Source organism: Arachis hypogaea, chromosome 11, assembly GCF_003086295.3.
Source record: "Arachis hypogaea cultivar Tifrunner chromosome 11, arahy.Tifrunner.gnm2.J5K5, whole genome shotgun sequence".
Taxonomy (NCBI): Eukaryota; Viridiplantae; Streptophyta; class Magnoliopsida; order Fabales; family Fabaceae; genus Arachis; species Arachis hypogaea.
This window is the reverse complement of record NC_092046.1, coordinates 53,894,368-53,913,142: the sequence shown is the minus strand read 5'-3', so window position 1 is coordinate 53,913,142 and position 18,775 is coordinate 53,894,368. Positions and strand designations below refer to the sequence as shown.

Genomic DNA, 18,775 nt, shown 5'->3' with positions numbered 1-18,775 from the left:
TGTATCAACGTGTCGGTGTAGTGTCCATACCGTAAACTTGAGGCCCGGGGGCAGGTGCCTCACGCTGTTCTGTGTGTTATCTTAAACACAAAGAAGAACCCTGATACAAAGAAGTGCAATTATGGCAGCCCAGTCAGTGAGGGTGGCAACTTCGACTCTCTGCAATCTGAATGGATCACAGAGGAGACAGGCCATGTTGAGTCCAGTTTGGTACATGGGTGCTCGACCAAAACCCTCTAACGCTACCGCTACTTCGTCTTCTCACTCTCACTTCTTTCAGAGTTCCAGAACAAACGTCAGTTCATCAAAGCTCTACCATTTGCACCACAAGACTCCAAGAAACTTGTCAGTTTTCGCTATGTCCGCTGATGGTATTACCTATTTTTTCTTCCTCTTTTCCTGTTTTCTGGATTTCGTAAAGGCTTTGGGAATTGACGTTACTGGAGTGAATGAGAAGAGACTATTCGTCATTATTATTCAGGAATTCTCAATTACAGAATTTTAGTTTCCATACTCCCTTTTTCTCTCCTTTCATATATCTCATTAATCGCATTAGTTTCTTTATTTACATATTTAGAATATAGACTTTTGGCTCTTAAAATGAAAAAATAAAAGAGGAGAAAACTTTCTTCAAACATACCCTTGTTCAACAAATTGTGTGGTGTGGTTTGGTTTAGTTTCAGTTTTTTTGTAATCATTTTGAAAATTTGTCTAGTTAGTTTACTGAGCTTAGTTTAACAAGTGTTATGAACATGGTGTCTTTGTGTTGAATTATTGGATTATTATTACTGGATTTGGATACTAATTCTTGCTGATTGCCACTGTTTGTGCTTTTAATATTGAATTTTGTGAATTGGTGCATTTGGTTTGCTTGGTTTATGCTATTTGTTATTATTTATGTTAATGCACGCCAAGTGCTCTCTGATATGCCTCTTTGATATTTTGAAATCTAAATTTCATGCTTACTTATGTATTATGTTGTTTAGGTTAATACTTCGTATTAGGCATATTATAATGATTGAAATTGATGGTGGATTGAGTAATTGCCTCTTAGCAAGTTGAAAATGTCACCTTTGGTTAACTTGAAATATGCACGATATGTAATTTATTTCACTTCTTCATGTTCATTATCTTTCTAATTTACATAACTCATGCTTGTTTCTTAAGTTTATACTAAGAAGGCAACTTAACCAAATTAAAGTGCTATTGAATGTTTGGTTCTTAGTATAGGTGTTGTTGTTTGGTGAGTACACTAGATCACTTATATATTTGCAATTTACTTACCCTGCAACACATTTCTAATTCTTAGTGCACTAATCCACCATATTTGAACTACTCGTTTGCATCATTCACATTACTTGAATTAACTCTTCATCATCTTCATCTCCCAATCTTGCCCCTTCAAAATAAGAACTACAGATGGCCATGTGTGACAGCAAAGAAGACTAGTGAGGAAGGCGATAAGCGCTCACTGCCAAGCATGTCTGATATTCTAGAAGCTTCTAGAGCACAGAAACTGGACCTTCAACTCAAAACCCTGGGACCCTTCTTCAGGATCACTGCCACTAGCCTCCAAACCCGCGCAGAGCTGGGAAGAGCTGAAGGCCTCATACGAATCTCGTTTCAAGGAACAAAGATTCTTCACTTGGATTCCATGAAGCTCCGCAGGGAAACCCTCAGCATGGAGAAATCAATCTTTGGCCTCGGTTTGTTCATCGGTGCCGTCGCTATTCGCCACGGCTACGATTCTGGCTGCACCACCGCTCAGTTACTCGCAATCAATGATTCCGACCTTTACCATTCTAAGGTTAGTTAACCTTATCCACAACCAGTTGATCCACAATATTATAAAGGAAATGATATTTATGTCAATTTTTTTATAATATATATATATAATAAAAAAACAAATTTATTATCTTTTGTTACTTGTACAAAAGAGATGTATAAAAAATGAGAAATGCTAAAGGAATTTATTATTTTTAGCGAGTTAGTCATCAATATTTAAAAGTATGAGATAAAGTATATTGTTAGATTACTAGACTAAAGAACAAGACAAAAGAAATTAAGTTGATGGCCAAGTAATGACCAAAAATAATAAATTCTGATGGTATTCTAGTATTTTTAGAAAAAAATGATACATATATTATTCTTATTACAACAATTACGCTTTGTACCGTCAAAATTAGTTGAATGTTTAAAGAAAAATCAATTCCATTTAGTGAAATTGTGTGTTTCAATATCATTTTTTACAGCCAGATTTTTTCAAACAAAAAAAAATAATCCAGACGATAATATCTCGCGCCATTTAAACTTGCTTTACGCCATAATTTTGCAACAGATTATTTTGGCATTTGCAATCCGATGGTAATATTTTTCACAAAACAAATTTTAGTGATAATCGTTGAATTTTTCCACGATAAATTCCACCGAAACTGGTAATTACAGTGAAAAAGTTTAGCAGTAAATCACTAATTCTGACAATAATAGTGTCATGTGTGATAAATTCGTTGTCTTTTAAGTTTATATTTTCTTTTATTCTTTATGTATAGTTGGTTAGGTTCTACAGCAGACTTGGATTTAGAGAGGTGTGCCAAGTGAGTGGTTCATCAATTGGGGATATTCCACACATGCTGGTTTGGGGAGGTGTTGGTACACGCATGGATGCCAGCATTGAGGAACTCATGCTCAAATGGTGTATCAGATTCAAGAAAAATCGAAGCCCTCAATCATGACTGATCCCATTAATTTACCTTCTTTTCTAATTTCCTATGTTTTGAAGTTTTTTTTTTTATTTTTTTTACAAAGAAGCCCCTAAGGCCGAAAAATGTTTTGAAGTTTGATTTTAAATATGTATGATTTTCTTTACAATTCTGCTATGTAACCAATAGAAATTCTGTCAACTCTTTCCAACTTTAATTGGGTTGAATTCCAAAACCCATTTCATTTAAAAAGTCACATTCTAATTACCTAAGGTTAATTTTAATGTCTCACATTTATTATTGTAAACTTAACTTACTCAAAATTTTCAATGTACAACTACATTCCTCACTTTATTTTTAATAGATATGTCTTCTATTGTATGTGTTTTCTGATTAAAATTTGTTTGAATGTGTCTTTAGTGAATGTTTCTTTTGTTGGAAGTATTTTTAATGAATATATCTTCTATTAGAAGTGTCTTTTGTTGAAAATGTCTTTAATGAATATATCTTTTGTTTTACACTTCTTTGAATGTGTTTTTATTAAATGTGTCTTCTATTTAAAATTTACTCAAATGTGTCTTTTATTAGATGTGTCTTTAATGAATTTGTCTTATATTTAAAACTTGCTTGGATGTATCTTTATTAAATATGTCATTAATTTCATAACTAATTAACAAACCTTTTGCCTTCCAATCATTTCTACAATCTTAAATTATTTCTAAGCAACGTATACAGGTTACTAAATAATAATAATAATAATAATAATAATAATAATAATAATAATAATTCAAAATTGTAACAAGAACTGGCTTAAAGTTTTGTATATGCTCTTCAGTTACAAGGCTCATACTTTACTGACGTAACATACAAAATATTACTAGTCCATAATTCATAACTCACCACATGCGGATCTATGCAATAATTTAGAGCATATCCATCAAGGTTTGGCATAAAATTGAATTAAAAAAATAATAATAAGATGAAAGATTTATTATCTCCATGATAAATGAGTTATATCCTAAATCAACTACCTTTCATTCATAAGAATCAAACTAAATTGATTCACTTTCATCTTTTGATTACCAACTATACAAAAAATGAAGCATGTTCAGTTGTCCTTATCTCTCTTTCTACTCTTGTTTGCTACCTTCTATTCTTGCACAATTCATCAATAGCACAATTTCCAAAAGCTTCATCCACAACATCATCAAAAAGCTTCATCCACAACATCATCAAAACCATCAGCAACAATCAGACCACAAAATTCCACAAATCAATAGAACAAGAATAATCTTCATCAGCAACAAAAGATGTTATAAACATTATCATAGTAAATGCAAAAAATCATTATTGTGATTAAATATCCTCAAAATCATTTTTAATTTTCAACTTTAAAACCTTGAGATCATAAAAAAATATAGGATGTTACAAGTATTATCACAATAAATACAGAAAATCACTAAATTAACAAAACAAGAATAATCTTCATTAGCAACAAAAGAACACAAACCCCCAAAATCAACAAACACTGCAAATTCCACAAGGACCCACAATTTGTATATTAATGTAAGCATTAATATACAAAGTCATAACTCATAATTTCAGATAAAATTAATATATATGTGCTATAGCAAAACAAGTAAATACATCACAGATACAAATTTTGAATAGTACATAGCTGACTAAAATTTTTCTCAAATTTTCAGTAAATTATCCCTCAATATATTCTTTAGTGTTAACAAGCTACAAAATGATCCATCCACACAAAAAATAATGTCAGTAGCTAGAAACTAATAATCCTAACATGAGTAAACTATACAATAGCAAACAAATAGGGAATGATTCAGAACATGCACCTGCAAATTCGTATAGAAATCAACTGAGACGAGATAACCTGGAGAAACAAAATACCATAAACACTAGATGATTAAAATAATACTTTAACAATAAACCAACACTTTCTCCTTGTTTCGTTTGAGGGGAGGAAAAGGAGGGCTGTGGCAGTGGTGGGGAAGGACGACTGCGGCGGTGATCTACGAACCACGAGGGGAGGAGGGCTGCCGCGCTGCGAATCCCGATAAGAACGGCGATGATGTGTCGGCGGAGCTGCGAATCGCGACGAGGATGGTGCTGTGGTGGTCGGCGGTGCTTCGAATCGCGACCAGAAGGGCTCTGCGATGGTGGAGGACATTGCGAATCGCGAGGGAGGCACTGCAGTGGTTGGAGGCAGTGCAAAACGCGAGGGAAGAAGACACTCTCAAGGGACGACGGCGAGAGTGGTTTGAGTGGGGGTGGGGGTGCGGCGTGATGAATAAATCTGAAGAACGGCGAATGACGCGAGGGCAGGGGTGCGGCGCGATGGAGAACGGCGAGACGAGGAAGAAAGAGACAATGTCGGAGCTAAGTAAGGTGGCGTTCTCGAAGAGGCAACGTCGACGCCAAGTTGAGAAGGAGAAGAAGGAGGCACAACGCAGAGAGAGTAATGAGTGGGTGGAACCAAAATAGAATTAGAGTAAAATTTGAATGGAATTATTCAAATTCTGATTTTTTACTAAATTATTAATTGATATAAAAAATTATTTTTAATTATTTTTAATTATTATTGGTAACAGTTGGCAAATTTAAAATTTGGTACCCTATATTTTTCCTTTTCTTTACTTATGGATATTGAATGGACGTGCTATCCGAATGATTTTCTTCAAACCATATACACAATAATTCACATTAACCAGTTTTTTTTTAAACATATTATGTGCACATTAAAAATTAATTTTTACATAAATCACTATCTATTTTCTATATATATATATATATATTGTTTAATTTATTTTTAATAGGTATTTTATATTTTAATAAATATTTTATATAAATAAATGATATCATAATTAATTTTTTGTATATATCTAGCATAACTCTTTTTTAAGCAAAACTAAAATAGTGTAGAGTACCTAAAAAAATTTGAGTTGACTTATACAAATTATATTGTATATGTTTTTTAATTGTATTTTTCAGTCTAATAAATTAAAAATTAATTTATTTTAAATGGACGAATAAATCAACTACTCAACCAATCAAAATTAATTTATATTTTATTATTTTAATGTTTCGGGTTCTAACTTACAGTTTAATTTATTCTTTTAGAAATAATGGGTCTTAAAGTTCATAATATATTAACTCCGAACAAGTTTGGCTATTACAACCTGGATAAAATGGAACTAGAAGTAGTCGGAAACAAAACAACATGAAAGGAAGAACCAAGTAATGGGCATAGACACCTCACGAAGACATTGGTCACCTTGTAGGAAAGTATGTTTGAACTAGACCATCCTTAATAAGCCACCGAGTAAATATCCAATCTGGTTTTTGTCCACTTTTATAAAGGATAAAGTGATCTTTGTCTAAATAAAAAAAGAACACTTCGATTCTCAATTTTTTTTTATTTTGGGATAATACAATCTCTTTGTTAAAAAATTTATTAAATAATAATAAAAATTAGTTTTGTGGGAGATTTTATTTGTATTTTGTAAGGGATTTTAAGCCTCCACAAAAATTTTTTCAATAATATAACCAATTACTACCACTACTACCATTATCTTTTTCATCCTCATTATTATCACTCCTACCTCTATTGTTTTTATTGTGTAACCATACTTTATCATCATCATTATCTCCTCTACCGTCATCATCACCGATACCAATATTAATAACTTTGTTTTTAAACAATTCCTTCATCAATGGTGGTTAAGTGAAAAAAAAAAACCATTGATAAAAATGATGCCACAAAAAAAAAGTAATTATAGTACAATACCTTTTAAAGGAAAAAAATAACATTGAATAAGAAATGAAAGAAGAGAACTTTAATGTTGATAGTATTGGTATTGGTGATGATGACGGTAGAGGAGATAACGATGATGATAAAGTATGGTTACACAATAAAAATAATAGAGGTAGGAGTGATAATAATGAGGATGAAAAAGATAATGGTAGTAATAGTAGTAATTGGTTATATTATTGAAAAGATTTGTGTGGAGCTTTAAAATCCCCCACAAAATACAAATAAAACCCCGCAAAACTAATTTTTATTATTATTTAATGAATTTTTTAACGGAAGGACCGTATTGTCCGAAAATAAAAAAGTTGAGGGTCAAAATGTTCCTTTTTTTTGACAAAAATCGCTTCATCCTTCATGAAAATGGACAAGAACCGAATTGAGTCTTTACTCATGAGCCACCACAGGCCTGTTTGCTGAGCCTATCTCCTATATTATCCTTGATCCAATGAGATAAAGATGGTAGTAGGATGGAGCCATAGCACCTGTGTCATGATGCATTGCATTTCCATGATGCCTCCATTCTCATAGAAGTTCCTTTCCAGCCACCCTGCCAAATTGTTGGTAGAAAGAGGCAAAGAGCATTATCTGTCTCCGACGAAATTATCGGATTTTTTTAGGTAGAGATGGAAGTGGGTTGAACTATCGACGGACACTTGTAGCTCGACTCAGTTCCTTTTATTAAACAGGTTTGAATTTTTTGAAAAATCTATTAGTTAGAAAGGTCAGGTCATAGGCTATAAAAAAATGTTCAAAAATTTTGTTGGGCTGGCTCATCAAAATATTTTTTTGTAAAAATAAATTATTTTTAATTTAGACTTTTAACTATTCACTTATATTGAACACAAAAAAAAGTCAATAATCAAAACTAGTTAAGACTGTAGCTTTTTTGTTAAAATAAAAAGTTTATAGATTATAAATATAGTTATGATATGTGACTAATAATTAATATATAAATAAATTATGCTATACAAATTATGAATTATAAATTTTAGAATACATTTAATATCAATTTAGATCTTTTGAGTGTATTGTTTTGAGTTCTAATTCCTGAAACAGGCTTTTTAAATAGGTTTGTCGGCTTGTCGGGTTTTAAACAGGCCAAGTTCAAGCCTGAAAAAAAAAAAGCTTATGAAAAATAATAGATCTAGGCTTGGACCATCAATTTATAATATAGGTCAGACTTATCAAAAGTTAAAATTCTGCTCAACTCGTCCCATTTTTATCCCTAATTTCAGGGACATAAAGTTACCAGAGCAATCTCAATATTCGTATGGACTTTGTGACAAACCATGTAACTAAATTTGCAAGAGAATCCCCCCGGCTCCCGATAGTTCATGAGCCGGGAAAATAGACCTGCTTGCATGATCGAAAGTTTAATTAATTTATTTTATAATTTCTGTTAAAAACAAGAGACTAAATTGGAGAAAATATAGCGTATTATTGAGTGTATTCAAGTTATGTTGGAATGATACAATATAGAAAAATATTTATAAGTACTAAGAGAATTGAAATAATAAAGACGTAATATTCTATAATAAATATTCAGATTTGCTAAATAATGCTAATTGATCTAATTGATTCTAATTATACTCTAACATCCCCCTCAAACTCAAGTGACAACTTGAGTTTGAAATTTATTTAAAACAACAAAATAAAAAAAATACATAAACTGATAAAATGGGTGCAGACAGAACTGCCTGAAGGAAGCGCAAAGAAAACTGTCGGAACACTACAAGAAAACACGTCTTTTTCCACGCTTTAAAGCGTGGCGAAAAGCTGAAAAAAACGTGGCGATAGCTTTTCGCCACGCTTTTTGAGCTACCGCCACGCTTTTGAAAGGGTGACCTATCAAAGGGTGGCGGTTGCTTTATCGCCACGCTTTTTGTTTGCCACACTTTTTTACAAACTGCCACTTGTAAAAGCGTGGCTATAGGTGGGAAATACGGCCACGCTTTTAAAGCGTGGCGATAGGCAGAGATATGGCCACGCTTTTAAAGCGTGGCAAAAACAGGAAATAAGGCGAAAGCGTGGTAGTAGAGGAGGTATGGCCACGCTTGAAAAGCGTGGCAAAAAAGCTTAGATACAGCCACGCTTTCTAAGCGTGGCAATAGACAGAGATATGGCCATATGGCCAGGTTTTTAAAGCGTGGCAAAAAAGATGGTCAGTAACCTAGTTCCCTTTTTAATCTTCATAAATAAAACCTTATATGAATTCATAGATAATTTTATAATTTAGTTAATGACCAATAATCAAGTAATCCAACTTTCATAAAATTGTCACCAAAATAAGTGTGTGAAAATCATAACTACTCATGAATTCCTAATCAAAGTCTTCTTCAAAATACCAAAAGTGAAAGTCATAACTTCTCATGAAATTCCTAATACATGAATTAGAATTCCTAATCAAAGTCTTCTTGTACTTCATGCCAAGATATAAAAACTTCATGTATCATTGCAAGGTAAATTGTTTTGACCTGTGCCCTGTAAAATAAAAAACACAAATGAACAACTACAAATGAAAAATGGATGATGCAGTAAACTTCAGCCCACTAATTTTTCTAACAATCAGATTTGACATCAAACTTAATTTTTGTAACATAAAAAGCATTCTAACAATCATATTTAATTTTGCTACATATATCCACTAATCTGCACAAGGATTCTCAAAATCTCCTTTAAATTTGATATCAAACAAACAACTTATTGTTCAATAAATAAATCTGATTTATAGCATCAATGAAAACATGATACAACATTCATGTTCCCTCAGCCAATGTTTGATATTCTAGAGGATCCAAATCCTAATCCTTGACTACATTGAGATAGTAGAACATAAATCTAATTCTGAGACATGCTATTGAACAACGTATCAAGTGTAAATCTTAGCAATTTTGTTAATTTTAAGTTGGAAACTGGAGATACACATCTAGTAAAACAAGGAAGCTACAATCTCTCGATAAACAATACAATATTTGTGGTTTTTAGCCAACCTGAAAATTGACAGGCTCCTATGGCTCAGACTTAACAAGCTCCTCGACAGAATTTCGGTAATTAGCAATCAAGTCTCTGTAACAAGGAGAAAAATGAATACGTGTTTAGCATCAAGCAACTCAATCAAACATAGATATCAGATAAACATAGCACTAACCTTCGTTGATTTAGCAATTGCTCACTTTCTTCTAGCTTCTTGTTCTGTCCCTCAAATGTCTGCATTTAGCATTATCCAGAAAGTACAAACTCATATTAGACCAAGAATAGTACCGGTATAAAACAGCAAGTTAAAGACTCATCTTTTCTACTGTTTAAAGAACAATCATATCAAGATGCAGAATAGAATATGTATCATTCTTCTTTTCTCGGTTGGTCGATGCAGGTGTTTTTTAAATTATCATGCATAGGTTGGACACATAAGTATAAATGCTAAAACCTCAAACCCAGCTCAAGACACACATAAATACACAAGTGCACACGAGTGTACCTAGTACCAAAACCATAATAAAATTATTCAATTTCAGCACACTTTTGAAGCTAAATATTTAGAAGTTCAAGTGTTTAATTAAATATGCCAATCCTCTATGTAGCAACCAATGTATGTAAAAGCAAAGCATAAATAAGAAACATATTTTACAACAGAAACAGAAATTGGAGAATTGCTAAATACCATCGCCTTGGTGCTAATGGAGTCGGAGATTGAGTTCAACAGTTGCTGGCACTTCTCAAAATGGGTGCTCAATTCAGTGATCTATAACCAACAAAACCAACCAAATATGACATAAATGACTATTCAAACTTTCAAACAACCCTCAATTGGAAATTTCAATTGTCAAAACGAAAAAGGAAAAAAAAAGGTGATTGATATTGAACAAAACAATGAAAACAACGCAAAAAAAAATTGAATGAAATTTAAAATATATCATACCAATGCATCTGACTGTTGATCTGGAGTCCCATGCTCGATAACCTCAGCCAAATTCTCAACCAGCTATACCCAAAAATAAAACTAAAAAATTAAATATAAATCATAACAAAGCAACAATAACAATGAAGTTAAGGGGAAACTGGGTTAAGGTTACATGTAAGAGGTGGTAGTGTGAGGCCAGTGATTGGTGAAGGTTCTGCTGCTGCTGCTGCTGCTGCTGTTGCTGTTGCTATTGCAGCTGCTGTTGTTGTTGTTGTTATTGTCGTTGTTGTTGTTGTTGCTGTTGCTGCTGCTGCAGAAGAAGTTGCTGCTGTTGTGGGTTGGGATCATTGTCCAGTTTCCTCCTGAAGAAAACTAATCCATCGATTCAATTCAATTATGCCCTTTGCAAATGCAAATTAGGGTTTGAGCACCAACAATACCACTATTGTTTCTACATTAACCACCAAATACCATTAGAAGTTTAGAGGATGCAAAAGCCCCTAGTATTACTTGAAAAATACACAAAAGCAAAATTGACACATCAATGAATAATCACGGTATATGTATGAACTATGAACTATGCAAAAGCCCTTCCAGCTCATCAATTACAAGAATAGTACTAGGTCTAAGTGAAAATAGTATAAATAAGAGTAAAACTAGTGGAATAATTGTATGCAACAGTGATGAAATGAAATTTCCTTCTCATTGACTATGTTCTTCTCTAATTCCTCTTCTAAATTATAATAATTCTTCTTCTCCCTTATTACACACTCATCCAAATATTCACCCTGATTCTTAATTCCATTCATACACCATTCTTAAGATAACAGCAAGAACAACAAATATACCAGTGAGAGGACGATGCCGACAGAACGAAGAAATGCTGCAGCCAGAGGAAGGGAGGGAATCACAGCAGCAGAGTGAGAAGAGAAATCAGGGGCAGAGGATACGGCGAAGGCTGGGTTTCCTTTTCGACCTTTTTTTTTCAATGGATAACTAACAAAAAAATTCATCTCTTTAATAAATGGTGAACCGGTTTAATTAATAAACTTTTGTTTGGTAAGGATGTTAGAATTTTATGCACTTGTATATATAAAGTTTGCAGCCAAAACAAAAGTGATATGTCTGTAAATTTGGATCCAACAACAAGAAATAGTCAAAGTAAAGAAACACCCAAAATAATCAAAATGAAACTTTTCTGCAGCAAGCATCATTAACCCTTAAAATTAAAAATGACAAATTTCTCATTCTAACACAAGCATAGTAAGCTATGTTCTTTAACTGTGATTGCAACAGAACCAGAAATCAAATAAATCATCAACAAAAATTCAAAAACAGCAACAAATAATCAACAAAAACCATGAAATCAATAAATCAACAAAAATTCAAAAACAACAGAGCCAGAAATTCAAAAACAGCAGCAGCAGCATAGCAAAGCCATTTTTATCAATAATTTCAACAAAAACACAAAACCCTGTAATCTTATCCATGATTTCACTTCCAGAAACAAAGTTAATCAACTAAGAACAAGCAAGAATGAGGGTATCAATTAATCATCAAGCAGTAAGCCAGTAACAGAGTTAATCAACCAAGAACAAGCCAGTAACTACAAACAAAGCATTTTCAAGAAGCACTGACTTAAGAAAGCAGTAAACAAACACACCTGAGTCGCATAAGTCCACTGAAAAGGGCTCTTCTCTGCATTGAGCTGAAAGAAAAGATTCAAAAGAACACATTATGCTTCAATTTAGAGAAACTTAAAAACACGATTACTTGATTTACTGCTATCTACGATAGCAAATTTTACCCTAACTATTCTGCACAATCCTTTTAACTTGATCACACACACACACACACACAAAAATTGTTCAACCTTTATGTAAAAACTATGATCAATACCTACATTCCAGTTGCTAACGAATTCTGAAGTAAAAAATTTTATTCACAAAGACTATGTTCGCCACTTAATTAGCTATAATTAAAGAAGCCTAGCAGGATACTGAAATCCAGTAATCTACAGAGTCTCACGAAAACGACAAAATAAGTTAAAAGGAATCAAGTGAGAGATAAGCGAATTGAGCACGATGAGAGTGAAGCAGAAGTCATTCTCAAACAGGAACTACAGCTTCCTCAGATCAACAAGCACACACAAATCATCTTTCAAATAACAATCGAAAACGAAGGAAAGTAAAGAAAAACCTAATTATCAAAATCTAGTAAACGAAACGGCGATCAAAGAGAGAATTGAAGTGAGGAAGGGTTTATGAAAGAGAGAGAGAGTACAGACATCTTTGAACTGAAGGAGGCCATAAGGTCGCCGAGGTAGGAGACAGTGCGATAAGCGGATTCGATGAGCGGAAGAAGAACAAGAAAGAGAAGAAGAGTATGAAGACGAAGATGAAGATTAACAAGATGAAGAAGAAGTGGTTTCGAGTGATGAAGGCTAAGGGCGAAGGGCGAAGGGTGAAGGGTGAAGGGCGAAGCTAAGTGCGAGGGTAATGGTGGGAGGCGCTCTTCCAGGCTTAGGGTTTCGAGTGATTAGGGTTAGTGTCTTTGGGTTGGAAGCCGGGTTGGGGGCCGGGTTAGGGTCAATGGGTTGGAGCCTCTCTCGCCACGCTTTTAAAACGTCACTGTTTTGCCCTACGGCCACGCTTTTGAAGCGTGGCAGAAAATAACCTTTTGGCCACGCTTTTAAAGCGTGCCAAAAGAGTACTAGGATATGGCCACGCTTTGTAAGCGTGGCCGTAATGAAACCTGTCGCCACGCTTTCAAAACGTCCTTGTTTCTCTCTATCGCCACGCTTTTGAAGCGTGGCAAAAAAAAAGCGTGACCGTTTCTCTAATCAATTGCCACCCATACAAAAGCGTGGCCGTTGATACTTTTCGCCACGCTTTTGAAGCGTGGCAATAAAAAAAGTGGCCAAATCTCTAATCTATCGCCACCCTCATAAAAACGTGGCCATTGACCACTTTTGGCCACGCTTTTGAAGCGTGGCAAGAAAAAAGCGTGGCCATAGGCCTTTTTTCTTGTAGTGGAAGAAAGCGCAGATAGAACTGTCGGAAGGAAATGCAGACGGAACTGCCACAAGAAAACACAGACGGAACTGCCATAAGGAAAGCACAGACGAAACTGTTGGAAGGAAGCGCAGATGAAATTTTCCAAAGGAAACGCAGACGGAATTACTACAAGAATGGCCAACTGTCGAAAAACTGCTGAAAAGATGACGAACTGCCGAAAAACTGTTGAAAAGTGACAAAGTGTGAAAAGATTGCAAACTATTAGAAGGTGACAAAACATATGGTTTTTCCATGCCGTGAGTAGTGAATGAGCTAATCAGTGAGATAAGTAAAATATCAAAACATTGACAAAAGAGAAGGAAAAAATGACACAGAAGAAAAGTATGAAAATTATGGTGATTTCACCGGAAGAAAATTAACCTATCCTCTTCAAGAAGGATACTACGGATCTGATACCATCTTAGAAAGGGTAAGAGAGAACAATAGAGAAAATTTTTTTGTGTATTCAAGTTGTCTCAAATGATACAATATAAAAGAATATTTATAGATGTTAAGAGTATTAAAATAATAAAAAACGTAATATCCTATAATAAATATTCAAATATGTTAAATAATACTAATAAATTTAATTAATCTTAATTATATTCTAACTATCTCTATTAAAAATTTATTGTGTTCTATGTGATGTAAGAGCGGGGTTGGAAGAAAATTACATAAATTAAATTAATAATTAGTTTAACTTTGAATAAAAAGTTAGTTAGAGTAAATTAGAAAGTAAAACCGTGTGTTCTCTCTTCTCTGTGACGTGCAAAACTAGTTTCATTGTTAATTGTGCATAATATTTACTTGGAGAGTAAGAATGTTATATACCCATTTTTTTAAATATTTTTTTAAAATTTTTTAAATAAGTAATAAATTGTTTAAATAAAAAATTATCTTTTATGTACGTAAAAGATGTGTAAAAATTTATACTTTCGAAGAATGTGTCAATTTGTTTTTGTTTCTTTTTAACTAGAAATATAATACTAATATTTTCTAAAAGAGATATTTATTTTTTATTTAAAAATTGATACGTCGGGTTTGCAAAATGAAAGCTGAGGATAGTGTGGGATGTTGAAAGAAGCATTGGGTAGAATCCGCCACATGTGAAAATAGATAGCATGAAATGATATTTTTTACGTGCTATTTTATCCTTATTTTATTCATATAATTGAATCTAATTAACGTAAGGTGTTTAGGAAAATTTTTTAGTGTGCCATCGGTGTTTTAGTGATTTTTAACCGTTGATCTTAATTATAAAAAATATATATAATATATATATAATTAAGATCAACGGTTAAAAATCACTGATATACCAATATGATGGTACATTTGAAAATCTTTCAGGTGTTTAAGGTGGAGTTATTAGCACCCACATAAAGTATACAGAGAAAAAATTATGACACAAATAAGACAAGAGTTAGATGATATGACGTTAGATGACGTATATGCTAAGCATTTTTAAATGTTGAATATATTTGTATTTTTAGAAAGTTTTTAAATATACTGATACATCGGTATTTTAGTAAATTTTAACCATTAATCTTAATTATATATATTATATATATTTTTTATGCTTAAGATCAACGATAAAAAATTACTGAAATATCAGCATACTGATATACTTTAAATTGTTCTGCTAGAATTTTTGCTGTGTCTTTAGAGTTTTTCTTTTTCTTTCTTTCTTTTTAGCTTTAATTCTTTAATTTTCTTCTTATTCTTCCAAATTCTTTTTTCATATGAATCCATTCCTTATAATTTTCTCTCATTCTTCTACTCTTTTTATTCTTCTTATCTTTCTCTCATTCTATCATTACATCTTCATTCGTATCATGAATCTAAAGGCAGAGTAAATCCACATCCGAACTTAAGGAGTATGAAAGAAGAGTAGAAATTAGTATTTGTAATAGAGAAAGACTTCTCTAAGGGATTGGAGGCATGTATAGAGCTTGTGGCCAAGAAGATGTGTGTTGAATAAGAGCTAATTGCTAATGAGAGGGTAGATGGTGTCAGTCAGTCAATGACACCCCAAGACCCATGAGAATGTTATCGTGAAATTGTCAGGATTTAGGAAGACCCTGACAGTTCACAACTTTAAAGGGATTCTTCAATCCTATTCTCCCGAGTTGGTTTTTATTTGTGAAACAAAAAACGAATCTTGACAGGTGAAAAGAAAATTTAAGGCTTGTGACTACTCTAATTGGCAAGTTGTTGATCCTCTGGTAGTGCGGGTGGACATGTGTTGGCATGGAAGGATGATTTTGTTGTTCAGATTTTCAGTTGTTCTGAGTTCTATATTGCTGCCTTGATAAAAGATGTCACTCTTAACATTGAAGGAAACTTTGTTGGCGTTTATTTAAATTCTAATGAGAATATTCTGCTATCCCAATTCTAAGAAATCTCTTTGGTTCTCTCCCAACTCCAAGGTAAATCGGTTATTGTTGGTGATTTCAATTCCATTATTGATCAAGGTGAGAAACTTTGGTGGTAATTCTAAATCTCATTTTTCTATTCCTTCTTTTAATTACTTTATTATAGATAACTCGATGATTGATTTGGGAATGGTGGGTAAACTATTTACTTGGAGTAACAGATGCAGGAAAGGTGAACTAATTCAAGAAAGGTTTGACAGAGTGCTTGTTGATGAATCTTAGTCCCATTTATCCTCTCATCCCACGGTCTTTAGACTATCAGAGATAGGTTCTGATCACACCCCTCTCTTTTGGGACACTAACTACCAACTGGAGAGATCAAAGTGGAGATTCAAGTTTCAATCCCACTGGTGTGGTGAAGAACAAATTCGTAACTTCATTAGCGAGGTTTAGAATGCAGATATAAAAGGTTCAGCAATGTTTAGATTATTTTACAAGCTTAAATTGGTTAGATACTGATTAGTTCTCTGGCAAAAAAATACCTCTACTAATTCTCAAAAAGAGATTGTAGAAGTTATTACTCTTCTAGAACAAAAATGGGATCAGGCATCATGGGAGATAATGGATTACTTGAGCTTGAACAGCGGCTTGAAAAAGCATATTTGGACTAGAAAATTTATTGAAAAGACAAATCTAGAATTAAATGGCTGAAGAAAGGAGACCAAAATACAAACTTCTTTCATCGAAAATTTAAATCTAAAACCAGAAAAAATAAAATATCTCATCTGCGGAGGGATAATGGGGATATGGCAGCAACCAATGCTGATATTGCTAAGGTGGTTGAGGAAGACTTTAAGAGTATTTTCACATTTTCTAATCAGGCAGATCCTAGGCTTTTTTTCATAGACTTCGAGCCTAAAGGTTACAGCAAACATGAACCGTAGGCTTAGAAGTCCTGTTTCTATGGAGGAGGTAAAAAGAGTTACTTTTAGTATCCACCCTCAGAGTGCACCAGGAGAGGATGGTATAATAGCTAAATTTTTCCTATTCTATTGGAATATAGTGGGAGAAGACGTGTTTTGGACTGTGAGGAGTTTCTTTGCTGGAGGTAGAATTTTGAAAAGTATTAACCACACCAATATCTGTCTAGTGCCAAAGGTCCTAGATGCGAGTGATATGACTTAGATAAGGCCCAGTAGTTTGTCCTCTGTTGTCTACAAAATTATTTCAAAGGTACTAGTCCACAAACTCTAAGGTGTATGAACAAGGTAATTAGGGCTCAAAGTGCATTATTGAAAGGTAGACTTATTTTCGATAATATTCTTATAGCACATGAATGTATGCACTACCTTAAAAAAAAAGAAGCGATGCTTGGAATACGAAGTAGCACTCAAGCTAGATATGAATAAAGCCTGTGACAGAGTGGTGTGGCCTTTTCTATTGTTTATTATGGAGAAGTTGGGTTTTGAATCGATATTCATTGACTTGATTTGTGAATTGATGACAACTATTTCTTACTCTATTGTTGTGGAAGGTCAACCCTATAGTATTTTAAACAAAATAGAGGCATCTGTCAAGGTGACCCTCTATCCCCTTTCTTTTCTTATTATGTGCAGAAGGATTTTCCTTCTTGCTACACAAAGCAGCGCAAAACAGTCTCATTTGGAAAATTCAGATAAGCAGAAGATGCCCAACTATAAATCACTTGCTATTCGCTGATAATTCCATTCTATTCGGTAAAGCCTCGAAAAAAAGTTGTGCTTCTATTATAGAATTATTGAAATCTTATGAGAGCTTCAGTGGGCAAAGAGTTAATTTTAATAAATTGGCCATGTTCTTCAGTAATAACACTTCAGAGCTATTTAGAACCTCTCTAGCAGCATAGTTGAATATTTCTCATATAGGTGCACAGGATAAATATTTGGGTCTATGTTTCCTTGTCAACCACTCTAAGAAAGACACCTTCAACTCAATCAAAGATAAGGTTCTCAAAAGGACACAAGGATGGAAAAGGTACTTGTTATCTAATGCAGGTAGACAGGTATTATTCCGAGCAGTCGGTGAAGCCATACCGATATACACATTGTCATGTTTTAAACTGTCGGACAACTTGCTAAATGAAATTCACAGTATTATAATCCAGTTCTAGTGGGGGCAGCAAGGTTCTGAAAGGCGAATGGTGTGGATTAGCTAGGATAAGATGACTAAGCCTAAGAAAGAAAGCAGGCTTGGTTTTAAAGATCTCATGGCTCAAAACTTGGCTCTTTTGGATAAACAGTACTGGAAAATCGTGACTCAATCTAACTCTCTTCATTCTAGAATACTTAAAGGTAAATACTTCAGATTTAATTCTATCCTTATAGAAAAAGTAGGAACCTTACTTTCTTGGGGTTGGCAAAGTATTCTTGAAGGGAGGCAGGTTGTAGAGAAAAGCATTAGTTGGAAAGTAAGTTCTGGTAAAATTTTAATCTTCAGTGAACCATGTCTCCCTCCTCCTTATCCCTTCACTATTCCACCATCTGTGGCACTACCATCAGATAGTTACCATATGTTATGGGTGAAAGACCTATTTTTGTCAAATAAGCAGTGGAACTAAGTATTAATCTCAAATCTTTTCCTCTCCAGAAATTGCTCAGTGAATCCTTTCCATAACCCTAGAAGAAGGTGAAGACACAATTCAATGGATAATGAATAGAGCAAAAACATATGATGTTGCATCAGGGTATATGATTGCTTACTAATATTACGATACCTCCATTGAATTTCGTCCGAACTTCATGCAACAGAGGCTAGTTTGGAGCCATTTATAAAAGCTAAAAATTCCTCAAAAGATTTTGCTCTTTGCGTGGAAAACTGATGAAGGAAAATCTTTGGTTCGAAATTTTCACGAAATAATCACGTTGCAAGTATAGATC

At 33.6% G+C, this 18,775-nt stretch overlaps 1 protein-coding gene and 1 pseudogene across 1 annotated transcript; one reads left to right on the top strand and one right to left on the bottom strand.

The window, feature by feature from the left end:
• Positions 1-684: 684 nt before the first annotated feature.
• Positions 685-2,990, top strand: LOC112721172 (uncharacterized). The gene is made up of 2 exons (XM_025772250.3): positions 685-1,807; positions 2,550-2,990. The coding sequence occupies exons 1-2, from the start codon at positions 1,481-1,483 to the stop codon at positions 2,730-2,732; spliced, it is 510 nt and encodes a 169-aa protein (XP_025628035.2). The 5' UTR covers positions 685-1,480; the 3' UTR covers positions 2,733-2,990.
• Positions 2,991-9,400: 6,410 nt separating this feature from the next.
• LOC112723893 (mediator of RNA polymerase II transcription subunit 9-like) lies at positions 9,401-10,813 on the bottom strand (annotated as a pseudogene).
• Between the last annotated feature and the right edge of the window lie 7,962 nt (positions 10,814-18,775).

What these genes read in the sequence shown, in the direction of transcription:
- LOC112721172 (XM_025772250.3), top strand. Translation starts at nt 1,481, where the DNA reads ATGTCTGATATTCTAGAAGCTTCTAGAGCACAGAAACTGGACCTTCAA. An exon ending in CCGACCTTTACCATTCTAAG is followed by an intron (nt 1,808 to 2,549) that starts GTTAGTTAACCT and finishes CTTTATGTATAG; the next exon opens with TTGGTTAGGTTCTACAGCAG.